Genomic DNA, 27,712 nt, shown 5'->3' with positions numbered 1-27,712 from the left:
GCTAGTAATATTCCACAGGATCTGGCGTACTCACTGCTAGTAATATAACACAGGATCTGGCGTACTCATTGCTAGTAATATTACACAGAATCTGGCGTACTCACTGCTAGTAATATTACACAGGATCTAGCGTACTCACTGCTAGTAATATAACACAGGATCTAGCGTACTCACTGCTAGTAATATAACACAGGATCTGGCGTACTCACTGCTAGTAATATTGCACAGGATCTGGCGTACTCACTGCTAGTAATATTGCACAGGATCTGGCGTACTCACTGCTAGTAATATTGCACAGGATCTGGCGTACTCACTGCTAGTAATATTGCACAGGATCTGGCGTACTCACTGCTAGTAATATTGCACAGGATCTGGCGTACTCACTGCTAGTAATATTGCACAGGATCTGGCGTACTCACTGCTAGTAATATTGCACAGGATCTGGCGTACTCACTGCTAGTAATATTGCACAGGATCTGGCGTACTCACTGCTAGTAATATTGCACGGGATCTAGCGTACACACTGCTAGTTATATTACACGGGATCTAGCGTACTCACTGCTAGTAATATTACACGGGATCTAGCGTACTCACTGCTAGTAATATTCCACGGGATCTAGCGTACTCACTGCTAGTAATATTCCACGGGATCTAGCGTACTCACTGCTAGTAATATTCCACGGGATCTGGCGTACACACTGCTAGTAATTTTGCACAGGATCTGGCGTACTCACTGCTAGTAATATTACACAGGATCTGGCGTACTCACTGCAAGTAATATTGCACAGGATCTGGCGTACTCACTGCTAGTAATATTCCACAGGATCTGGCGTACTCACTGCTAGTAATATAACACAGGATCTGGCGTACTCATTGCTAGTAATATTACACAGAATCTAGCGTACTCACTGCTAGTAATATTACACAGGATCTAGCGTACTCACTGCTAGTAATATAACACAGGATCTGGCGTACTCACTGCTAGTAATATAACACAGGATCTGGCGTACTCACTGCTAGTAATATAACACAGGATCTGGCGTACTCACTGCTAGTAATATTCCACAGGATCTGGCGTACTCACTGCTAGTAATATAACACAGGATCTGGCGTACTCACTGCTAGTAATATAACACAGGATCTGGCGTACTCACTGCTAGTAATATTCCACAGGATCTGGCGTACTCACTGCTAGTAATATTGCACAGGATCTGGCGTACTCACTGCTAGTAATATTGCACAGGATCTGGCGTACTCACTGCTAGTAATATTGCACAGGATCTGGCGTACTCACTGCTAGTAATATTGCACAGGATCTGGCGTACTCACTGCTAGTAATATTCCACAGGATCTGGCGTACTCACTGCTAGTAATATTCCACAGGATCTGGCGTACTCACTGCTAGTAATATTGCACAGGATCTGGCGTACTCACTGCTAGTAATATTACACAGGATCTAGCGTACTCACTGCTAGTAATATTACACAGGATCTAGCGTACTCACTGCTAGTAATATAACACAGGATCTAGCGTACTCACTGCTAGTAATATAACACAGGATCTAGCGTACTCACTGCTAGTAATATTACACAGGATCTAGCATACTCACTGCTAGTAATATTACACAGGATCTAGCGTACTCACTGCTAGTAATATAACACTGTATCTAGCGTACTCACTGCTAGTAATATTACACAGTATCTAGCGTACTCACTGCTAGTAATTTTACAGAAAATCTAGTGTCCATGAGATCTTAGTTAATGCTGCTAGTAAATTTTCACCGGATGTAATCTATACACTGCTAATAAATTTCCACGGGATCTACTGTGCATGTTGCTAGTAATTATCACAAGATTTCACATGCATGCTATGAGTAATTTTCCCCAGGATCTGGTGCACACGCAGCTGGTGATTTTCCACAGGATCTTGCGTACATGCTGCTAGAAAATTTTATACTAAAGCATAAGACCATACTGTAGGTATTTAGTCATAAATTTCTCCATAGCCAAGTTTGCATATAAACAATATTGAGCTAATTTTTCAGCTACAAGCGACAATTTACCTCAGATTTTACCCAAATTAGCTATGATGCTGTACATCAACAAATCCAAACAAATGGCTTAAACGAATCTTCAGAAAAAGAAAAATCCTACGTCCTAGTCTGGCATTTCTCCAGTTCCCCACGCAAAAATTAACTTCTTTAATACTAAATTTAGCTTCAATTTTGTTGCCTAACGTTTAACTGAGTAATAGCTTTTGTTTTATCTTATCTCGTTGTACACTTTACAGAAACATTATGCAAAAATTAAGCATGTTAGGAAACGGAAGAAATTGATGGTAATTCTGTGTATGTAGTGTATGAAGCTAATACAGTTAGCCTGCTTTGCTAATCCGCCCAACAAAGCTAGTATGACAATCACACAAAATGTTTTCACTTTGGTTATCTAGCTAGCTTTCGAAGCAATTCATAGTTACTACTTTCCATTCAATAAACATTGTACAGGCCACACCCACAAGAAAGAAAACTTCAAATGGCTTGTCACATGCTAGCTTGAAGCTAAAATTACATGTAAAGAACTTTCAATGTTAGCGTTTGTTGATGTTTCTAATGCAGAAACATTGTGCTGATTATGAACTATTTTTTCACTCTGTAGCTTCCATAAAGTCAGAAAAAACAAGACAGAAAAGAAAAAGAGAGGAAAGAAGAAAAAAATGAGCCAAAGACAAGAAAGAAAAAACATGCTGATCTTCACATTTTTTGTAATTATACGCCACAATTTGTGAGTTTGTGTTTTTTACGACATCATTCTTTGTGTGTCTGTGTGCTGCTGAATCATAGACAGACTGACCACTGCGGTGCCGTGATATGCTGTTGCTTTGTGTGTGTGTGTGCGTGTGTGTGTGTGTGTGTGTTATGCTACATTGCTGTGGGTTGAACCGAGGCTTGTCCGTCCTGTGGGATGTTCAGGAAAACAATCAGAATCTAAAACAAGAAAGAGCACGCACGCACACACACACACACACACACACACACTGCTGAACCCGCAGGTTCTTTCTGAAACCGAGGATATGTGGGATTTTTTGGGATGTGTGTGTTTCAAATGTATTTTTGATTTCTCGTTCTGTGTAATTATTTTGAGCTGTGCTACTCCCTCGTTGGTTTTTCTCTCATATATAATTGTGTGTGTGTGAGAGAGAGTGTGTATATGTGTGCTGCAGTCCCATTTTGAGGCCTGGATTCTGATGTCATTCTCTAAAATGAGGTTCATCATAAACACAAATGATAATGTTTCCATATCCTCCAGTTTGAAAAGGTTTGAAGTAGAGAAGCTTTGCGGACTAAAAAGACGGAAAAAATCAAATAAAATGAAAATGAAAATTGTCAGTTAGTGTTTGGGTCACTGGTTTCTTTTATACCGCTAGTGGAAGGACGAAACAGAATGTTCTGGAAAGTTACAATTCACTTCAGCAGTCTGTTTGTATGGAGTTTGCATGTTCTCCCCGTGCTTGGTGGGTTTCCTCCAGTTACTCTGGTTTCCTCCCACAGTCCAAAGACGTGCAGATTAGGGTAATTAGCGTTCCCAAAATCGCCCGTCGTGTGCATGCTTGTGCTTTGCACTTGATTGGCACCCTGTCCAGGGTGTACCCTGCCTAGTCTCCCAAGTCCCCTTGGGTAGACTCCAGGCCTCCCGTGACGTTGTACAGGATAGGCCGTGAGAGAGAGAGAGAATTTCACGAAGAGGTTGTTTATCTTCTAAATGCACGTCTAGATTAATTTTACACCAAACAACTTTTATGTTTATAACAGTTTAATCCCTTTTACTTCTACAGACCAAACTGAATGATGCAGAGTAGCAATTAAATTCAGAAAACGAAATCTTTGTGGAACTTATTAACCGCTCGTTCTCAGATCCTAATGCAACCCAAAGTAAGTGCTTTATTTAAACCCTGCAGGGTAAATCTGTTAAGCCTACAGATAAAACATTCCTAAGACATCGTTAGTTTTTATCAAAGCATAAATATGTGGTGTGCTACTGTATGTGAAATGAATGTGTTGCGCTATTTACCAAACATTTAATAGTAGACTGTTTTTGATTAGATTTTAAATGTTTACTTAAAGTACTTAAAGCATGGTTAGAGCTTTTCATTTATAGCACGTATAAGAAATAACGAACCAACTTAGTAAAAAGAAAACAGCATTAGCACCTTAAGTAACGTCATTAAAATTGAACAATTAATTATTTGTAACAACGTCCTGAGAAAATGGTTGAGTTAACAGAATAAATGCTTTTGCATAGAAATTTGTGAGTTAAAAAACATTAGCTACCTCATAGCATAGACGTGAAAGACGTGAAATCGCTCATCCTTTTCTTTTCTCCCTTTCTCTTTCTCCAGGATGAATTTGGTGATGGCAAGACAATGATCATGGCCCTTTGGGCGGGCGTTCGGGCCGCTCTCCTCCTCTGTCTGGCCCTCGTGTTCTTCCTGTCACCGCCTCCTCAGGTCCACTGCCAGAGTGACAGGCCACGGCTTCAGTTCACGCAGGCTCTGTACCATGCGGCCGTGTACGAAAACTCGGCGGCGCGGACGTACGCGGTCAGCCAGGTGCGAATGGGCGTGGATCTCCAACAGCGCTCAGAAGTGCGCTACAGAATCACGTCCGGGGACGACGAGGGATTTTTCAAGGCAGAAGAATACACTCTAGGGGATTTCTGCTTCCTCCGTATACGCACCAAAGGAGGAAATGCTGCCATTCTGAACCGGGAGATTCAGGATAACTACCAGCTGACAGTCAAAGCGTCCGTTAAGGGCGAAACAGTCGAGGCATGGACCAAAGTGAGCGTACAAGTGCTGGATATGAATGACCTTCGACCTCTTTTTTCTCCAACAACTTATTCAGTTACGATTGCGGAAAACACACCGCTGCGCACCAGCATTGCTCAAGTCACAGCCACAGATGCTGACACTGGATCTAATGGGGAGTTTTACTATTTCTTCAAGGAAAAGATGGAACTTTTTGCTGTGCACCCAACCAGCGGTGTCGTTTCCCTCAGTGGCAAGCTGAATGTGGACACCCAAAGCCGGTACGATTTGGAAATCCAGGCTGTGGACCGTGGGATGAAGCTTTATGGCAACAACGGTGTCAGCAGCACAGCTAAGCTCTTCGTCCACGTAGAACGGATCAATGAGCACGCACCCACACTCAGCGTTGCCACACTAGCCCCTGTTTGGGCTGAGGCTACGCCAGCAGTCGCCGTGGTGACCGTTGAGGATGCCGATACAGGGCCGAACGGAGAGATTGAAGCAGTAAACATTGTAGACGGAGACCCGTTCTATCTGTTTAGTGTTGAAAGAAAAGGAATAGACAGGGAAGGGGAGGAAAGAGGATCTAGTGAGTTTGTCCTTAAAGCTCCTGATCATCTAGATTGGGAAAGTTATCCTTTCGGGCTGAATCTGAGTTTGCAGGCAAGAGATCGAGGCACTCCACAAAAGTCATCAGAGGTTCAAATGGTGCACCTTAAATTGTCCAGGCCAAGTCCCTTAGAAATCCGGTTCCAGAAGGAAGTATACGAGGTCAATCTGAGTGAAATTGCGCCTCCCAAAACAATCGTGTTAGCTGTAAAACTTCATCCCGAGCCAGCCAGTGTTGAATACATCCTCACGCCTTCTGCAGATTCAGCATTTTTTAGTGTCAATAGTGAGACTGGAGTCATTAGCACATCACGATGGCTTACAAAGCTCACACAACGAAACTTTGAGCTAGAGGTTATGGAGGTTGAGAGTGATCTCAAGGCTAAAGTTCGTGTGTTGTTGGAAGATGCGAACGATAATGCTCCAGTATTTACACAACAGTCATATGAAGTATTCGTCAATGAAAGCATACCTGTGGGAACAAGGGTGGTTGTGGTCACGGCTTTAGATGCAGATCATGGCGAGAACAGTTATATCACATACAGCATGGCAAGTTTGATGCCTCTGCCATTTACCATTCACCAGTTTAATGGTGCCATAACAACCAGGCAGGAATTGGACTTTGAGTCATCCTCAGAGAGCTTTAGCTTTGTAGTCCGGGCTTCAGACTGGGGTTCCCCCTACAGGAGAGAGAGTGAAGTGAATGTCACGGTGCACATTGAGAATGTAAACGATAACAAGCCACTGTTTGAGAAAGTCTCCTGCATTGGTGTGGTTTCCCGTGACTTGCCCATCGGTGAGGTCATTGCTACCATGTCTGCTATAGACATCGATGAGATGGAACTCGTGAAGTATAAAATAATCTCAGGAAATGAGTATGGCTTTTTTGATCTGAATCCCGATTCCGGGGTCATGACTCTTCGCCGGTCTCTTCTTACCGCCAACCCAAAAAGCGCTTTTAGCCTCAAAATCACTGCCACAGATGGGGAGACGTTCTCCGACCCCATGTTTGTAAACATATCCATAGCACAGGGAAAATCCCCGCCTAAAAGTTTCACCTGTATAGAGACACATGTAGCTCAGAGACTCGCAGAAAAACTGCTTAAAAAGGCCAAAGCCAACAGCAAGCCCAAAATAGAGGAAGGTTTCATTGACTTGTTCTCAGTGAACCGACAAGCACCTCAGTTTGACAAATCCTTCCCTACAGATATCACAGTTCGTGAGAATATGGAAATTGGCTCGAGCGTGTTTCAGGTGAAAGCATATGACAGCGACACAGGATTTAATGGCCAGATACTGTACTCTATTTCCAGTGGTAACACAGATAGCAGTTTTACCATTGGCACTCTCAGCGGCGAGATCAGGATTTTCCTGCCATTGGACCGGGAAAGAACAAACCGTTACATTCTAAACCTTACATTATACGATTTGGGACTGCCACAAAGATCTGCTTGGCATCTCTTAACGGTCCATGTCGAGGATGCCAATGACAATGCTCCTCAGTTTCTTCAAGGCAGTGGATACCGAGCACGGATTCCTGAAAATACTCCCATTGGCACGGAGGTGATTCAGGTAGAAGCCACAGATAAAGATCAGGGATCAAATGGGGAAATTCAGTATTCCTTGCTCACGAGCACCTCTCAGTTTGGAATCAACAGCTCCAGTGGGATCGTATATGTTGCCGGACAGTTGGACCATGAATCCATGCCATCTTTCCTACTGAAAGTGGAGGCACGAGACCGCGCAGAACGAAGCGCTCAGAAATTTTCAGTGACCACACTCCATGTCGAGCTAGTCGATGTCAATGACTGTCCTCCTGCGTTTATCCCAAGTGTGATCAATGCCCGAGCTCTTGAGGATCTTCCGATCGGTACTGTTATTGCTTGGATCGATACTCAGGACCCTGATCTCGGTCCAGGTGGAGAAGTCCGCTATTCACTTGGGAACGAATACGACGGCCGCTTCGAGGTGGATCCCACCAGTGGAGCTATTCGTTTAACTAAGGAGCTGGATTATGAAACTCAACAATTTTTCAACCTCACAATTCGAGCCAAAGACAGAGGACGACCGGTTTCCTTGCTTTCAGTTAGTTTTGTAGAAGTGGAGGTGGTGGATGTAAACGAAAACCTTTATGCTCCATATTTCTCCAATTTTGCTGTGAATGCTTCAGTTAAGGAAAGCGCTCGGATCGGGACATCTGTTCTTCGGGTTTCAGCGCAGGACGACGATACGGGCAGAGATGGCGAGGTCCAATACTCCATCCGCGATGGAAGTGGCCTTGGAAGGTTCACCATCGACGATGAGACAGGTACATGCTTGGCAAATTGATATATTCCTAATTAACATGGTGATTCGCTTGATTAGTATGCTCATTAACTTCCTGCCTGATTTAATTAGATTGCTTTGATGTGTGCTGATTTCTAAAGGTCATAGTTTATGCCTCATGTTCTAGTTATTACAAAGTGATGTCTAGTCTGTGCTGACATTGTAAGGCACGTCTGACGAGCGTGACAGTGGGTCTGAATTTGACAAGACAAGAATGGACTGCAAGTCTCCACTGCAAAACTTTTACTCTAGAGAGGATTATGCCTATTAAAATTGAGTCAATATTAAATGTTGATAATACAATAATCGAGTAGCAAGCAGAATTATAGGATTGGCTTTTCTAACAAGGACATGCAATGTGCTTCTCTTTCAAAACAGGTTTAATTATCAGACCTTAATAGGACAGTTGTCCTTATGGCACAGTCAAGGACAGGGATCTAAGAACAAGATGCTAGGAAAAAGTGGGGCTGCACCAAAGTCGGTCTCCTAAATCAATAAGACAGCTATGAGTTGACGAACCGTTTACGTCTTATACTCAAAAAATCCCCCTTTTTTGTGAGAACAACATCTGTTGAGTTTATGAGTGGTCGGTGCAATAACTTTGTCATCCTTATGCAGGAAAATAGCTCGATAGCTTAGATCGTCAAAAGATCAAATCAAATCGACAGCAGCTCTGCTGTCCATTTTTTTTTCCGAGTCAAGTTGCTTCAAGTTCATAGTTTGCATCTGTTGGGTTCATGTTTTTTTTTTTTTTTACTTTCTCCAGATGTTATTTTTTGTATCTAATATCATCCAATATAATGTAACAGTCAGAGTTTTAGTAGTGTGTCTACATGGTATTACCAACTAACGTTAAGGGGGACAATTGCTTTTTTGTTGTGTTAGACCAAAGCTAACTACATGTTCAGGAGAAGTTTTTCCACGATGCCACCATGATTATCTACCTCGTCGAAATTATTTTCCTCAGTAACAAGCGGTGCAGTGTGTGATTGCTAATGAATGTTGTATCATCAACAACTGACTTATATATTTGATGTTTGATACTGTAAAGGTGCACTAGCTCTTCCATACCTGCAAAGCAAACATGACACATTGGGATCAATACTTAATCATCCAGCCTTAGTTGTCTGTCATCCATCATCATCACAGTTTTCTTCTATCCGCAACCTCTCCGAAATTCCCATCCCATCCATGGGAACTTGACCTAACCTTTATTGGGGAGCATAAACAGGTTTAAAGAGGTTTTTAAAAACCAAACCCTTACTGTAACAGGATACTCAATAGTCATCCAGAGCAGTACGAAGCGAAAGTATCACATTTGATACACAATGGTAGTATGTTAAATTTCTGACGACCGTAACAACCAAGACCCCAAATGTCCAGCGGCCATCTTTCATTCTCGTACTTGACACCAAGTATACTGTAAATCAGCCTCATGAGTCGAGTCTTGGTGTTAACTTCTTTGTTTTTCTTCATTTTTAGCTAGCTCACTAAGCTACCATCACGTTATGTTTAGATTAAGGGCCTGTCCACACGGAGACGCGTTTCGCTGTATACGTATAAATTTTTTATCGTATTGGCGTTTCGTCCACACGGATCCGGCGTTTTAGGAGACTGAAACCGCTATTTTTTGAAACCGGGTCCCAAAGTGGATAAATCTGAAAACGACACCCTTGCGTCTTCGTGTGTACGGCCAATCCGTATATTTTGTGAAACGATGATGTCATCACATCACGTGTCGGCTGCGTCACACGTAACAGCAACAACAATAATGGCGGACTACATGATTGTGTTCGTGTTGCTACAAAGCCTGCTAGCTTTATTACAGCAAAATCTATTGCTTCTATGCAACTGTTATGAGCAACAAGCGATAATGGACAACACCATCTTGGTTCGTATACAGCGTGAAGGTTATGCGCATGCTCAAAGTCTTCTTCTCTGTGTATAGTGTATCTCTATGGCAGAATTACAGCGCCCCATACTGGTCTGGCGTATATACTACACCGTTTTCAGTGGTTTCGTGTGTACGCAGATATTTCTTGAGACGACGCCTAGATGATCGGATAGGGAACGGATCGGCTTCGTGTGGACGAACCCTTAGTCTCACTTTTCCTCTATCCACAACGCCTCCCAAACCATTCACGGGAATTTGACCAAACCTTTACAAAACATTTTTTAAGAAGCTGTAATAATAGCTATTTAATGTTTTGAATTAGTATAGTATTAGTTAATTGACCAGGCTTACTGTAACAGGATACTCAATAGCCGTCTAGAGCAGTACGAAGCAAAAGTATGCGGTTTGACACACAACTTTCGTATCTGTAATGTCTGAGGACCGTGACAAGCAGGAACCTGCCTTCATGTTAAGTTTAGATTCAGCAGGGGTGTGGCCTTTCTAAAGCTCTATTGGCTGCTGTGTTAAGTCAGTTAAAAGCATCATTCTGACTTCCTGTTTCACTTTATGCAAATTAGCTGTTATTTAATGACCATGGCCGTATTTACATACAGGAAGCCACAATATTTTACTTACTATTTAATAACTTTTGATGATCATCCTGGTATATTTTGAGCAATAATTTTAGTACACAATCCAGACATATATATATACACACACACACAGATATATACACACACACAACTGTGTTAAGACATCTGGCACAGTAAGACAGCGTGCTGATGCCGCTAATATATTTTTCATTTTTATGTTTAGTGATATTGCAGTTTTTTTGACAGGTAATTCTTTTTTTGGCCCAAAGTGGCTGCGAGACGTTGAGATGACAGACAGGCTGTGAAATTTGCTCTCTCTGTGCATGTGTGTGTGTGTGTGTGTTTGTGTGTGCATGTGTGGTTGAGATTTATGCGCTAAGCTCCTGTCTGGCATATTGACTTACTGCACTGAGCTTTTTATTCATGTTCAGTGCCCTTGTCAGATTGTTCTCTCAGACGCAGCTGCTTAGATTTACCCACACACACCCACATACACACGTGCACACACACACATACACACACACACACGATTCTTGGTATATTTGTCAGAGGCTTGTTTGTGCGGGTGGTACAGTTGATTTTCTGTGCTTTTGTATACATTCAAATAAATGTGTGTGTTTCTCATCTGCGTCTGAGGTATTGTTGGTGCAAGAGGTGCAATAAAGACTTACGGGGAGAGTGGGAAAGGGATAAAAGAGGTTTGTGTGTGTGTGTGTATGTGTGTGCGAGTTGAAAGTGAGAAGGTGTAAGTGTGTGGAGGAGGAGGAGGAGGGAGGGGGGGTGTCGCGAGGTCACAGTATCACAGGATGCTGGGATAAAGGTGAGAGATGAAAAAGGAAAAAGAGGTGTGTGTTGATTTACTTCCTCCTTCTTAAATCATCACACACACTTTTCGAGCTTCTCAAGTTTCTGATGTCAGAGCACACGCTGATTCTTTAAGATGAAGAATTAAAACTTCTTGTCGGAAAAAAAAAACACGCACATGAGCAAATTGTAGCCTGAATTCGTTTTCAATTCGGCGGTATTAACTCGTTCTCATTAGAAGCTCCGCCCACTTTCGCGCTTTGAACATTTTTAGTCGATCAACGTGAGCAAGAAAATTTGATCAATGCATGCTAACAGTATTAAAGTAATAAATATTCAGATGCTTTGTTGTTTTGTGTCTTCACTTACGTCATGGCGACATTGCCGTTTCCGCACCAGCGTTTGCTTTTTTTTTCGCACCCAGGTGTCCATGGGCAACAATGCTGCCTTATTTTTCACGTACACAACTGTACACGTGAACTGTTTATGCAACTGTCCATTGAAATGCAATGGAGATACAACTACAGATAGAATTCTTTTATAAAAAATTAAGTAAAACATTTATTCTGGAAATTTGCACATTTTGAAAAAGTTACGAATTAAAACATATATAAGAAATATATAACTTACACAGGATTTACAGAATGGACAGAAGGAAACTGTTAATGTAAACTGTGAGTATTTTACTTCATTTTTACATTTTGGACCAGTTTAAATTTTACAAACAGCAAAAAAATGCATAACGTTGACGAAAGCGGTAGCCTTTTGTGTTTAATTTAGCCTTCTTTTTATATTTGTATCCCTTTTTCCAGTGAGGCACGTCGCTTTTGTTCCTCTTTTCAGCCTTTGAAGGAACGTCGATCTAACTTACGTCATGATGTGGAAAAAAAAATGTTTCTTTTTTTTTCCCGCAGGGATTTTTTTTTTCTTTTAAACAGTAAATAGCCGATAGCTGCCATGTTGCTATTCTTACCACGGTGCAAATAGACACCCTTAAAATTGACACAGACAACAAAATTGCAACTCGTCATATTACAGAGACACAAGAAAGTATTTCTTTCAAACAAAATCTACTTATTACAAGTGAATGAGCTGTCAATATAGACACTATAACTGGTTTGAACGACTGCATTAATACAGTTTAAACAGCTGGATCTCTTATTCACTGTCTGCTGCTGAGGAAGGACCCGTGCTGTCTGCTTAAAGATTCATGTGATAACCAAGGACTGGATAAGGTTCCACATAATAACCACGAAGATGTCTTGGAAACTTGTCTCCATCAGTGGACAGTTGGGAAAATCAACAAAATGGACTTTTTATCAATGAAGACGGCTCTATGCAATTGCCCCTTTGACCTCAGAACACACAGTTATAAAAGGGGTTTTATTTACGTCCACGCTATCTGGTATCTCCCAGATGAGGATGGGTTCTCTTTGGGGTCTGTTTTCTTTCAAGGTTTCTTCCTCGCTTGTCTCCGGGAGGTTTTCCTTGCCGCCATCACCTTCATTGAAGGCAAAAATTTACATCAAGTTCTTTAAATCCACACCTTCTAGCCAATTAAATTTGCGAGTGTAACAGGTCTTAATTAGGGTTTTTTTTATCTTGGAGAGTTTTTCTCTCTAATATAAGCCCAATCCCAATTCTACCCCTTACCCCTACACTTAGCCCTACCCCTCCATTTGGCGCGTTCACGTGAAGGGGTAGGAGTGTCTCATTTCTCTTTTTCGGGACCTCACTTCAATTGAAGTGCGAAATTTTCAACATGGCTGCTCACTCGAGCAAGCAGACCCATAAATGTAACCTATTTTTGCCATTAATAAGGATTTTTATGACACGTTTTCATTATATGTATATTACCTTTAGTCTTGTGTTTGTGTTTATGGTGATGTTATGTAAAGAAACGTTTGCAAAAAAATCGCTAAAGGTTGCTAGCGGATAGCGCCGATTGCGCGATATTACAAAAATATATTTTTATGTCATATACATTTACTGCATGCTACAAACAACTATGAAAGTTCAGTAGCACGGCAGTTTGCCGAGCATTTGATAACGCATTGTTTGTTTTGCTTACGGCCATATTTGTACATGTAAATGAACAGATACGTATGATAACGTATAACATTGCTGTAGTGGGTCAGGGGTAGCTCAGTGGTTAAGGCATTGGACTACGGTTCGGAAGATCCCAGGTTCAAACCCCACAACCACCAAGTTGCCACTGTTGGGCCCTTGAGCAAGGCCCTTAACCCTCAACTGCTCAGATGTGTAATAAGATAAAAAAATTTAAGTCGTTCTGGATAAGAGCGTCTGCTAAATGTAAATGTAGTGGTGTCCCATTTCTTTGGGGAAATATTTTAATCCTTCCCCTTTCCACTTCGTTTCAAGGGACAAGGGGAAGGGGCGAGGGGTAGGGAAAGGGGAAGGGGTAGAAAATAGAATTGGGATTGAGCTTTAGTCGTAGCCGATTCCCACCCGTCACACGGCTACAAGAGGCGCGATTGATGGGCGCGATTGATGGGTGAGCACTAGAGTGCTTCCCGTCCCTCACCTCTGAGAGAGCTCGGCCAATTACCTCTCTCTAAATCGCGGCCGTGGGAGGAATTCGAACTCGCAATCTCCGGATGATTTATAAGGGATTTTATTTATTTATTTATTTTTGTGTGGGTCTTACATCTTCCTCATCAAGTGAATGGTCAGCTTTCCAGGGATTCCTCTCTCGGTCCACCCTTTCCTCGTTCACTCTACACAGATCCCACAGATCATCCTTAGTCTCGCCGAGTAATGATTCCTCTTGCAATGCTTATATGGTTGTCAGGTTAAGGTCCTTGACCAGGGGCCAAACAGTGGTGGGGCTCAAACCCCCTGACCTTCCAATCAGCAACCCAGAGCCTCAACCCCCTTGAGCCCCCTTATTAGCGATGGGAATGAAAGAACCCTTCCTTTCCCTGGAGCATCAAATCCTTATCCTATGTAGGGTTTCTGTTGGTGACTGGAGCCAATCTCAGGGAACTTTCTCAGGGCCAAAGGTGGCGTAGACTGGGGTGCTAGCCCGTCCATCGCAGGGCACGAACACACACACACACAATACAGTCTACACGGCATGTGTTTGCACAAAACAGAAGGAAATCCACCAACACAGAACAAAAGTGAGATTCAGACAGAAATTGCTGCTTTTGAGCCGGTGAAGTCCTTTTGTCTGTTTTTATTTCGTTTTTTTTTTTTTTATGTCAGGATCTCAAATAAACACGTCCACAAAGGTTCTTGAGGTGAGTGTGTGATAATTGAGGAGTGTAGCTTCCACAGGGGCTGTAACTTTATTACCTTCACTGTGTGTGTGTGTGTGTGTGTGTGTGTGTGTCCCTCCCTCTCTCTCTCTCTCTCTGTCTGTCGCTGTACGTCTGCTAGCATTATATCACTTTCTGTTATCTTGTTATTGCTTCCTGTCTCAATCCTCCTTCGTCTTTTTCTGCATTTCTCTATCTCCCTCGTTGCTCTTTGTCATCCCTTCGTCTCCTCTGTTACTATATCACTGTCTCTGTTTGACTTTCATTCCTGTCCTCCCAAGTCCTTTTTCACTAAGTATCGAAACTTTCCGGAGTCATAATCACGGCTGGGAAGTGGAGTACCAAAAGTTCCAGTTTCAGAGTGTGAACATAAGTCTGTCTGTTTCTGAGACCTCTCACTTTGTTTCATTCTCTTTAAAGGATTGTTAAAGTCAAAGCCACCCCCCCCCTCCTCCTCGTTTGTCTCTTTTCTTTCTCTCTGTCTCTCTCTGTTTCATATTTCTGTCTCATCATTATGCGGACACACAGGGCTAACAAGACTAATAAATTCAGTAAAAATTAGAAACATGTGCGTGTGTGTGTGTGTGTGTGTGACAACGAGAGACAGAGACGAGCCTTCAGAAACTCTCTCAGTGTCAAAGGTCACCACCTCCGTGGTGCTTAGCGATGTCGCTGCTGTATCTATCAGGCGCTTTGCATACAGCTCTGTGTGTGTGTGTGTGTGTGTGTGAACAGTTCTCCCTTTTCACAGGTACATATTGTGAATGTAGATTTTGTATCATATTGTACAGTCCATGAGTGTGTGTGAATAGTTCTCCTTTCACACAGTTTTAAGGTGAAAATTTATTGTGAATGTAGATTTTGTATCACATTGTATAGTTTGTGTGTGTGTGTGTGTGTGTGTGTGTGTGTGTGTGTGTGGGAGGTTTGATGATATAGTTCTCTAGGTCATGCCTGCATTAAGAGCCTGCAGAGAGAGGAATAATGCGCACCATGACACACTCCAGAATAGATGGGAAGACACAAACACACACACACACACACACACACACACATCTCTGCTGGAGAAATCAATACAATTAATCTCTATTCCCATGATATTCTACAGGAGTATGAGAGAGGGTTCCAATTAAGAAAGCTTATAAGCAGGGCCTCCGAGTGGCGCAGTGGTAAAGTGCTCGCCCATCGTCCGGAGATCGCTGGTTCGGTTCCCGTGTGATGGTGTAACCTCTCGCAGCCGGAGGTCTAGAGAGAGCTGATTGGCCGAGCTCTCTCAGAGGGGAGGGATGAGAGGTATTTAGTGCTGCCACAGCCAATCAGTGGCGTCTGTAGGAGCGGATAGCGCTGTCCTCCGAGTGTGTTACGTCGCCACACAGGGGTGAGTGAGCGAGTAGTTCGAAAAAGATGCGGTCACGTCTTCAGCCCTCCCGACTGAGTGGTCATGAGTAGTAGCCTTAATGTGGGAGCCCCTAGTGACGGGGAGATATTAGACACAACTAAATTAGGGATAAAATCCGTAAAAAAAAGTCTTATAACCCTATTATTATTTCCCTAATTCTCTTTTGATTCTGTAAAGCAGCTTTGCGACAATGACCCCTGTTAAAAGCGCTGTCTAAATAAAATGGAATCGTATTGAATTGAATTGTTGGCTATGTTGGATTCAGAAAAAAGATCAAAAAGTGTTCAGACCACAATAATGCCACATTTCTTGCATTTTCCACTTTGAATGACGGGAACAATGTGTTGATTTTACGTAACATTAGAGTTGCCAAGGATGGCTGCTAATTTAAGTCGAGTCTTTATTATTTATATTCGTCACATATGCAATACTGCACAGTGAAATTCTTTTATTCTTTGCATATCCCAGCCTTGTTAGTAGGCTGGGGGTCAGAGCCCATGGTCAGCTTTTATATGGGGCCCCTGGAGCAGACAAGGTTAAGGGCCTTGCTCAAGGGCCCATCAACGGCAATTTAGCGAAGATGGGGCTCAAACTGTCGACCTTCTGATTAGTAACTTAACCACCACTGCTGTTGGTATCTGCTGGTTATTGATAGATGTTCTGCTGTGATGTACTGGGATCCCATCCAGCGTGTGTTCCTGTGTCGCGCGAACCCAGAGTTCCCAGAAATGGTCTTCCTATCCAGTTGCCAAGTGACCCCAGGTTAAAGTGAAAGAAAGGGAAGAAATAATAATATTCTTATTAACTGATGGTGCGCTACAATGACCTATGACATTATGCCAGAGAAGTTTGCTCTCTGCCAAAGGAAGGTACGATTCTGAGGACCCCAACTGCTTGCAACCTACAGGTGTGTGCACTCTCGCACTTTCTGTTGCTTCACTACAGGCAGCTTGGAGACACCAATCAGACTTCAAGCCATGTGTTGTGGGGGACTGTTAGGAAAAACAGACCAGTTTCCCTGGGGGGAACCTGCCAAACATGGGGAGAACTTGAGGAGTTTTCATATTGTTCTGTGCTGGGGAATTATGCTGGAAAATTTGATTTTAAGAATCCTGAGAAAGATACAGCATACTCGGGCATTGATCAAATCAGAGATGGAAGACAAACGTACTTCAGAACAAAAGTAGAATAAATGTACACGCCAATCTCATCCTCTCACCTACACAGCTATAGCGGATACAGTAGGAGGGCACGTGAGACTCCACACACATAGGAGGTGAGATTCGAACCCCAAACCCTGGAGGTGCAAGGAAACAGTGCTGGATAAGTAATGAAAAACATGAAACTGAAGAAATAGTGTTACATTGAGCTCATATGGGAATAACAGTAATTACCACCTTCTGAGTGGAAAATATAATTTACAGGGTAAAGTGTTACAGGGTGAAAATTCTCCAAGTGGGAGAGTTTTGGGATATTTTTCTGACTCAACCAACTATTACAAATCTGTCCATCATGTATAGAATTTTAAGTGTTCTTATGTATTTTTGTAAAATGCACCACCCACTAGCTAATGTTAGATCAAAACATTTTGTAAATCTGAAATCCGGGAACGTCTTCAAGAATTTCGGAATAACAGGGATTTTTCCCGTCCTTTGCAATTCTGAAACATCATACACATGTAGCAAAAGTAAAAGGAGGAACACTATTCTATTTTCCTTTATTCTATTTTTCTCTACTTTGAAACACACACACACACACACACACACACACACAAACATACAAACCAACACTGAAATCTGAGGTTCTGAATAAACTCCCACAATTCCACCATGAATTGATGGAAATCCAGCACTGAAGGTTTGTTGTTGTTTTTGTGCATTCTGTCTTTCGTTTTTATCACTTTTTTTTCCTTATGTCTTTTTCCACACTAGTTCAGTATTTCTTAATCCCTCAGTGTCCCTCTTACGCTTCTCAGTAACTCTCTCTTTATGTTTAAAACACTAGTCAATGTCTTTCCTTCTTACCTTTCCTTTCTTTCACGATGATGGGAATAATGCTCAGATTCTATTTATCACTCCACAGAGGTGTGAAGTTCAGCAAGTGCATTTTTTCTCACCTAAAATTAGATCTCCCATGATCCTTCGCGTCTGAACGTAGTCTTTGATGTCATACACGTATTTAACGCCACCTGGTTTAATCCAGTTTCAGCAGTAATGCTGAATATCTGCATGTGTGTGAGTCAGAGAGAGGGAGCGAGAGGGAGAGATCGAGAGAATAACCCCAGACCAGTGTTTGTCATTGTGCCGTAATTAGCACATGTTAACGTCAGCTGCTTTACTGACAATAGTTCCGGATGACGATTTTACCCAAACTTTCAACCGTTACTGTAAACAGCTGCAATAGTTACGGTAGCTTGTGTTTTTACCTGTTAGTCTGTTAGCAGGTTTACGGTAGACGTGCTTCTCCAGCAGTTACGGTAGTTCATCTGTTTATTAATATGTTCATGCAATTCGTTACGATTTTAATAAATGCATAAAAATCCTAGCGCGCACACACACAAACACACATAGAGGCTAGCACAAGCTGTTCTACATCATTAGGGTTAAAACTCCCACATGTTTGCAGCAGCAGGCATGAACACATGCATGGCCTCTCACACACACACACACACACACACACACACACACACACACACACACAAGCTCCTGATAGAGGGATAAATGGTCAGAGTTAATTAAAGCTGTGTTTCATACATCAGTATAGTATGTCATTGTGTTTCTGAGCTCCTTATATTAGCATCTATGGTAGCTAGCTAGATCAAACAGTTATTTAATAAACCAGTTAAAAAAGAAAAGAAAAAAAACATCCACAATCACTTTTATGTCTTTAACATTTGGTAGAAACCTTTTACCAGTTATTTAAAGCTAGCTGGTTTTCTATTGGTCAGCAAGGTTTTCGTCTCTGGGGAAATCTCTGCGGCTATGGCAGCCTAGCTAGCTAGCATGCTACTGAATTCACCTCTTTATACAGTTATAGAACAAAATTGTATACTTAGCCACGTGCAATCTGGCTAGTGGCCTGGTACTTATTTTATTGTTAGGACACGTCATTTTCATCTTACTTCTTGCATCTTTAATTTCATCTGTTAGCATGATATTAAATACTTGGGTACCAAGTTACTTACCATGCTATTAATTATTAAGTTTTAGCTTTTTAGCATTATAACATACTTGATTTTTTTAAGTTTTTACTAGTTGTTTAGCTCTAGTTGCTTAGCATGCAATAAATCTCTCAGTTCTCGCTGCTTTGCATGCTCTTAGTTAGTTTGTTACTGTAGTTAGTTAATTATATCTGCTTAGCATGATATAACGTCTAGCTATTTAGCATAATTACATGCACTAAAGTATGTTATCATGTACTGTTAGTATGATAACATACTTAGTTCAGGCTGTTCAGGACGACTTTTACTCAGATCTAGCTTCTTAGGATGTTACTAGCTACTTAGCTCTAGTCATTTAGCATATTATTATTATTCACTTTGTTCTAGCTGCTTAGCATGGTATTAATTCCTCAGGTATAGCTGGTTAGCATGCTCTTAGTTAGTTAGTTAGTTAATTAGTTAGTTAGTTATATCTGCTTACCATGCTATTACTTACTTACTCCTAGCTATTATAACTAGCTAGGCATTATAACTTGTATATTGTTATAGTTGCTAAGGATGCTATTACTAACCAATTTATTTAGCATACTATTATTCACTTTGTTCTATCCGCTGATAGTATTAATGCCTCAGTTTTAGCTGTTTAGCATTCTATTGCTCCCTCTGTAATAACTGCTTACCATGCTCTTAGTTAGTTAGTTACTACTAGCATATTGGTAGTTACTTAGTTCTACCAACTAAGTTTGCTTTTAGACCCTAATTTCTTGCTTTTTTTTTTTTTTTTGCAGGCTTTTAGTTAGTTAGTAAGCTCTAGCGTGTTAGTTACGTGTTAGCATGCTATTAATCACTTTGTTTAAGCTGCTTAGCATTTTTTAATAGTTGGTTATATTTGCTTAGCATGCTGTTTTGTACTGTACTTACTTCTACAGTAGCTGTTTAGCATGATAACCAGTACTTAGTTTTAGCTGCTCATGATGCTCTTATTTACTTAGTTCTAGCTAATTAGCAAGAACTGAACTAAAGCATGCAACTATGTACTTTGTAATATCTGCTTAGCATGCTATTACTTACTTAGTTGTAATTATTTAGCATAATAAATTTGTAATTAATTCTTGATGGTTGGAATGCTATTCACCAATGAGTTTTATCTGCTTTTAGTTACTTTCTTCTAGCTGCTTAGCATGATGTTAGTAATAACTGTTATAACCCATTAGTTACATGTTATAGGACAATAATTTTTTTTTTGCAGGCTATTAGTTTGTAACCTCTTGCAGGTTATGGTGTTATTAGTTATTTAGCTTTAGTTGCACAGCATGCTATTAGTAAGTTTGTTCTAGCTGTTTAGCATACTATTAATCTCTCAGTTCTATCTACTTAGCCTGCTCTTATGTACTTCTATCTATTTAGCATGACATTTAGTTTCTCAGATCTAATTGCCAGTACATTTTAGCTACTTAGTTCAAGCTGCTTAGCCTGCTATTAGTTATTTGGCTCTTACCATGCAGGGAATTCGACGTTTTGCTAAATAACGAACTTACATAAGTACATGGCTAAGAAGTATTAACTTGTTAAGCAACCAGTTAGTTCAATATCCAGCTTTATTAGCATGAACATTTAAACCCAGAGTATTTAGTGACAGTGTGTTATGCTAGCTAGCTGATATTTCATCATGGAATGATGGTTGAACAGAATACACTGTGTGTGTGTGTGTGTGTGTGTGTGTGTGTGTGTGTGTGTGTGTGTGTGTGTGTGTGTGTGTGAGTTCGGCTGTGTGTTCGTTAGCCTTGAGACGAGAAATTCAGTTCCATTTGTATGTTTGGTCGTCCAAATGGGACAGAGCGTTTCTCCTGGGAGTACACGATGGTTGTGTTGAAATGCTGCCTACCTCGAGAGCTAGCTTCAGATTGGAACGCGACGTGTGTGTGTGTGTGTGTGGGTAAATGCGGCAGTTAAGGCGGACAGTTCGGTTGGAGCCGTTACTCATTCCCTTTTATTTGGGTTGCTAGGATACAGGCTCTACCGTTGAAGTATTTTAGCTACACACACACTCTTGAGTAGGATAAGTAATTACAGATACGACAGATATATTTCGTATGAGAGTGTGTGTGTGTGTGTGTGTGTGTGTGTGTGTGTGTGTGTGTGTGTGTGTGTGTGAGGTTAAACCCTCCTGTGCTGAAGTGACAGTCATGCAGTGTGAACACTGCATGAACAAGTTATGCACCAGCTGCGCCCATCTGTAACACACTTACACTACACACACACGCACACACACACACCCACACACACACACACACACCCACACACACACACACACTGAACTGTTAGAGGATGTGGATAATTGGGATCTCATTTATATTTCATCTGTCATATAGATCATTCTACTGATAGGTATTTCACTTTCACACACACACACACACACACACACGCACACACACACACACACCTACACACACACAGAGTTTCTTCACACGTGTCGTACTTTAACTAGGTCAGGCAGCAGACATGAAAAAGAATAATCCCTTCGTTAAAACTCTGCTGTCAGTCTGTTCCCTGTCAAAAGTAAACGTGTGTATGTGTGTGTGTGTGTGTGTGTTTCTTCGCATAATCAGATTTAATTTTAAAACAAAGCGATCTAGTTTGACCCTGAGACCCTCGACGAGAGTGACACGTGCCTGTCAGACTTCCCAGATCAAACGTTCTCCTTGTCTGTCAAAGTCAAATGTCAAATTTGTTTTTAAAGCACATTTAACACAACGTAGCTGACCAAAGCCATGTCCAACATTATGTGTTACTGTAGGACCTATAGTGCAAAGGTGTACCGGTTAAACCTATCCTACATAGTATCTCTGTAGTACCGATAGTTCAGGGTGTATATGGTTGTACATCTGTAGTGTCTATACCTATAGTACCTTTAGTACCCTGTCGTGCTTATTGTATTTTCTCTGCTTTAATGCGGCCTGTCTTCCCTGACTTCACTACAGCCATGTCCTGGATTAAGTGGGTACTGAAAGTGTGTGCGAGAGTGTGAGTGTGAGAGTGTGTGTGCGAGTGAGATTGTCACATCCAGGAATGGCAGCACTGAGTAAATCCAAATCCCCTGGCAAGAAAAGAAACAAAATAGAGTGGAAAATGCACACTCTTTCAGGAAATGTGCTCAGCTAGGCGTTTGCTGGGGTGTAACGATACACTCCGGTCAGGATTCAGTTCAATTCACCGTCATGGTTATCATGATTAGAATTCATTTCGCTTCTCGGAATATTTTAAGGAAGAAAATTTTTGACTAAGAAGATTATTTTTTTATTTCTTGATCAGAACTATTGTGTGCGTTACTGTCTATATGAAACTAAATACAGCGGTACCTCGGAATACGAATTTAATCCATTCCAGAACTGAGTTCTTAAGGTACTCTAAAAACTCATATTAGGAAACGCATTTTTTCCATAGGAAATAATGTAAATGCAGATGTTCTGTTCAGGCCAACAAAAAAAATTACCAATAAATATGGAAATTATTATTTCCAACTATAAAAAATAAATAGACATTAAACCCCACTTTACCTTAATTCATGATTCCTCTTGGCAAAAAGTCTATTAACAAAGGTTTAACATTGTAAACAACATGTACTATAGATCAGTTTTTTTAACAGTTGATAAAATGAAAAAGTTTCTTACCTTGATATTGGATTGTAAATACACTAAGCAAAATTTCAATCAGAAAAAGAGTTCCATGTTAACTAAAACGACCTCTATCGCCAACGTCTTTTCCAGACAGTTTAGATCGCAGCAGTGTGTTTTTGGTGTGTATGGAGGTATGAAACGACTGTGACAAAACGATTGAATTCAGAACTTTCAAAATTTTATAGCAGTGTAGCAGTGTATCATACGCTGCATGTCAGTCATTGTGATCATTGTAGATTCTGGTCACTTTAGAGGGCCAGTAATGTGTGTAAAGCACCTTCAACTCTTCAATTCACTTGTTATATTTTATTTTGAGATACATACTGTACAGTCCACCAAAACCGTCCAAACTTAGGGTAAGCTCTCTAGCATCACCACTGCAACCACACTTCTAGTACCTTTAAAACATTGTGTACCTGCAGTACTTATTGTATATAGTGTACCTTTAGTACTAATTATACATAGTGTATATGTCCTTATTGTAACTGTAGTAGCTATAGTACCCTTTGTACATAGTGTACATGTAATACTTATTGTACCTGTAGTACCTTTAGTACATAGTGTACCTATACATGGTGTACTTGGTATACATAGTGTACATGTAGTACCCATTGTACCTGTAGTACTTATTGTACTGTACCTGTTGGACCTGTAGTACTTTTAGTACATAGTGTACCTGTATAACTTATTGTACATTGTGTACTTGTAGTATTCATTTATACAAACTGTACCTGTAGTATATATTGCACATAGTGTACAAGTAGTATTTATTGTACCTGTAGTATCTGTAGTACCTTTTAGTACATAGTGTACCTATATATAGTGTACTTGGTATACATAGTGTACATGTAGTACTTATTCTACCTGTAGTACTTTGAGTACATAGAGTACCTATATAACTTATTGTATGTGGTGTCCTTGTAGTACTTAGTGTACATGTACTTATTGTAACCGTAGTACCTTTAGTACATAGTGTACCTATATATAGTGTACTTGGTATACATAGTGTACATGTAGTACTTATTCTACCTGTAGTACTTTGAGTACATAGAGTACCTATATAACTTATTGTACGTTGTGTACTTGTAGTACTTATTTATACAGTGTACCTGTAGTATTTATTCCACATAGTGTACAAGTAGTATTTATTGTATCTGTAGTACCTTTTCGTACATAGTGTACATGTAGTACTTATTGTACCTGTAGTACTTATTGTACCTGTTGGACCTGTAGTACTTTTAGGACATAGTGTACCTATATAACTTATTGAACATTGTGTACTTGTAGTATTTATTTATACAAAGTGCACCGGTAGTATTTATTGTACCTGTAGTATCTGTAGTACCTTTTAGTACATACAGTATAGTAGTGTACATTTAGTATTTATTGTATGTGGTGTCCTTGTAGTACTTATTATACAAAGTGTACATGTACTTATTGTAACAGTAGTTTCTGTAGTACCTTTAGTACACAGTGTACATGTAGTACTTATTCTCCCTGTGTTAGCTTTAGTGCATTGTGTGTACTGTATGTGTGCAGTGTGCACATAGAAGTACGTACAGGTTTTCCGCTGTCCGTGTTGGGACTCTCTGTCTCTGTCTCTCTGTCTCTCTGGTCCTGTATACTTCTCTCTAACTTCTCAGTAACAGTTTGAAAGCTCCCTACGGTGATATAAATGTCTAATGATCGTCTAACGTACTGGGTTAATGGAGTGTGCGAATGCTACATGCTAGTGTTTACATGCTAAAACGTTTACACACACATGAACACACCCACACAAATGCACACTTGTGTTAAAGCCTGAGCGGTGTGTGTTGATTAGCTTTGGACTCAATTGTCCCTCGCACAAAGTCTTTCGGTGCTGTTGGTGTGTATCGCACCATGGCTTTTAAATAAGATTAGCTTCGCCCGTCCATTACCGTAATGCTAACCCAGGCTCTGAGGGCTTTTGCAGAAAATCCTCTTCACTCGTCTTCATCAGCTGAGACTTTGTCCTCGACGCGTTTGGATTTGCTGCCTCACTGGATGATTTACATAAAACTGAAAAGCTTTATTCGGTGTCTGTGTTCCAGTGCGGTGCACAGTACGCCCTCGTCCTCCTGTCCTCCTGTCCTCACTAAATCAAATTAAATTCAGATTTACGCTGTGTCTTAAGTTAGCGTTTCTTTGTTTGATTGATTTGTTAATGGTTCAGCAGAACTAGATTGAAATATCATGTGACTAAACATTATTACTTATATTAATAACTAATATAGTTAATCTAGGGGGGTGTTTTTCTTTTTTAATTTCATTTCATTGTATGTGTGTGTGTGTGTGTGTGTGTGTGTGTAGGTGTGATCTACACTACGGATCTGCTGGATCGCGAGACGCAGGATTCCTATTGGTTGACGATTTATGCCACAGATCGGGGCGTGGTGCCTCAGTCAGCTGCACTGCAGGTCTACATTCAGGTGTGTGTGTGTGTGTGTGTGTGTGTGTTTGTGTCTACATGTATATGTGTTTCCATGTGTGTTTTTAAGCTTGTGTTATCTGTATTGTGTTTTTCCTGTGTCTGTGTAAAACAACGTGTGTATTATGTCTATATGCTCTAATGCCTCTGTGTGTGTGTGTGTGTGTGTGTGTGTGTGTGTGTGTGTGTGTGTGTTCAGGTAGAGGATGTGAATGATAACGCCCCGTTGACCTCTGACCCCATGTACCACGCCTCTGTCCCCGAGAACTCACCCAAAGACCTCTCAGTCATCCAGATCCAAGCCCAGGATCCCGACGCCACGGCAACCGAGCCGCGCTTCTCGTTCCGCATCGCCAGCGGTAACCCGCAGAACTTCTTCAGCATCAACGCACGCACCGGTAAGGGCACCTGTCAATCAAACATCTTACATTCATGTGTGTGTGTGTGTGTGTATGTGTATACGTGTGTGAGACTTCAGCATGACATCACAAGCCAGTGCTGCTGCTGATTGGTTGATCTTTTTCCGTTGCTCAAGTCTTGATTGACAGGACAATTTTACATTCAGCAGCTCTTGAGATTTACCCATGATCCTGTGCTGCTTGCCCAGCAGATCCTAATTACACACTTTCTAAAGGTCAGGCTGAGAGAAAGTGAGACAGACAGAAAGAATGAGACAAAGGGGTTTACTGTGTGTGAAATTAAACATAAACATACTCTGCACTAGACTAGACACACAGACACAGCGCACACAAATACACACAGTAATAATATGATCTTGGATCTTGGATCGAAGAAAACCCCAAGGGTCTAGGGTTCGATTCCTGCCTCAGGTCTCTGTGTGTGTGTGTGTGTGTGTGTGTGTTCTCCCTGTGTTTGGTGGATTTCCTCCGGGTAGTTCGGTTTCCTCCCACAATCCAAAGGCATGCAGAGTAGGCTAACTGTGTGTGTGTGTGTGTGTGTGTGTGTGTGTGTGTGTGTGTGTGTGTGTGTGTGTGTGTGTCCTGCGGAGGATGTCCAGGGTGTATCCCGCCTCGTGCCTGGGGTCGCCTTTGATAGGCTCCAGGTCACCCGTGATGCTGTACAGGATAAGCTAAAAGTGATTTTAAATGAATGAGAAGAATAAGTTAAATAAGTAGAAATAAATGATAATAAAAAAGAATAATAATAAGTAAATGATAATAACACAGTGTTAAGCTTATCTTTAGTCATGTTTTACTTAAAATGTCTTTATTGGTGGATAATTTTACTTCTTTTAAGAAATAGATTGCTTAAAACTAGGAAATTCTCTGCCAATGGAACAATACGTTTAACGCTTGTAATTTTAGTAACATTAACCTAGAAATGGGTTTAATAATCTTGAATTTTTAAACTTTTTATATCCCATCCCCCACCTCACCAAAAAAACTAACAGACAAAAGAAAATTAGTTCGTTAGTAACCTAGTAACCCAGTGTAAGTATCTATCCAATGACGGAAACTTCAAAGAACTTTTTGTAAGGCGCTCTTTCATACAAGAGCGTATAAAAGAATGGCTCATTATAAAGGTAAATGTAAATATTTGGTTTGTTGTAATATTATAAAAAAAAGAACTTTAAAGGGATGGTTTTGCTACTTAATAAATAGTGTCATATTTCTGTATTTATTTGGTCTTGGAAAGCCAGCGGTCTCCAGCAGTCATGCTAATGTTAATACTGTTAATACTGTTAGTATAACACTGTTGATATGCAGAAATACTCTTAACATAATCCCTAATACCCTGAAATGATTGTCAAACAAAAAAATGGGTAGTTTTTTTATACGTAACTAGGACACGCCTCTATCTGAGGAAAACTCCGCCCCAATTGCGTAACTCTTGTGTAACTTCTAAACGCATTCGGCCGCGATTTACCCGAAAATTCATTCATTTTTTATGTGTTGTTTTGATTTCAGTGCATAAATTCAGTAAAGATATAACACAAAGATGTTTGCGCACACACATTACATCACACAGCGCGGTATAATTAGAAACCCTTTTAATATAATAAAGTTAGAATATGTTCCAAATCTGCTGCTGCTGCTGCTTTACATATTGAAATAAATAGTTTCAAACTAATTAAACTTCAAAAGTTTAATTTCAGAGTCTATCATAAATTGTTTGCAGTCGCTTTATAGTTCTAGGGTGTTATTTATTTTTAATTTTAGGATATTGTAATTGTTTACTCTTTTTATTTTTAATTTTATTCAGTATAAGGTGGCACTACATTTTTTTATTGTTCTGTTTTCTTTCCTTTAAGATTTTTCTTAGCCGAGAGAGGCCGAACATAGACTCATATCCATAAAGAAAATACTTTCACATATTCTTCACATGTCTAGTAAAGGACACACACACACACACACACACACACAGCTAGAAAGGCATCTATCAAGAAAAAATCGATTCTTGTTCTGGTTCTCCACCTTTCCCTGTTATTTTGCTCCTCATTTCTCTCTCTCTCTCTCTCTCTCTCTCTCTCTCTCTCCCTTTCTCTCACTTTCTCCTTGACTCTATCTTCCCTCTCACTCTTCCCTCTTTGTCTCTCTTTACTGACAAACCGGTGTCGTGTTGGCAGATTTCATGCATTATTCATCATTACAAGCGCTGTGAAGAGAGAGAGAGAGGGAATGCAAGAGAGAGAGAGAGAGAGAGAGAGAGAATTACAGTCTTCTGTAAAAACACCTGGCATTCACAGCAATAAATAAC

At 40.7% G+C, this 27,712-nt stretch overlaps 1 protein-coding gene across 6 annotated transcripts in view; it reads left to right on the top strand.

Moving 5' to 3' along the window:
- The first annotated feature begins 4,419 nt into the window (after positions 1–4,419).
- The window catches only part of fat3a (FAT atypical cadherin 3a), a 70,028-nt gene continuing 46,735 nt past the window's right edge, over positions 4,420–27,712 (top strand). For 5 of the 6 annotated variants that reach the window (XM_053507562.1, XM_053507560.1, XM_053507561.1 and 2 more), the window contains exons 1-3: positions 4,426–7,720; positions 24,877–24,995; positions 25,194–25,392. In XM_053507562.1, coding sequence (XP_053363537.1) covers positions 4,426–7,720; positions 24,877–24,995; positions 25,194–25,392 — 3,613 coding nt within the window. Of the gene's footprint in view, positions 7,721–24,876; positions 24,996–25,193; positions 25,393–27,712 lie in introns of all 6 variants that reach the window. The other variant, XM_053507557.1, reaches the window with a different exon arrangement.

The sequence above is a fragment of the Clarias gariepinus genome, chromosome 11 (genome assembly GCF_024256425.1).
Source record: "Clarias gariepinus isolate MV-2021 ecotype Netherlands chromosome 11, CGAR_prim_01v2, whole genome shotgun sequence".
NCBI lineage: Eukaryota > Metazoa > Chordata > Actinopteri > Siluriformes > Clariidae > Clarias > Clarias gariepinus.
Note: the sequence above shows the minus strand (reverse complement) of the source record. Positions and strands in the feature narration are given on the sequence as shown.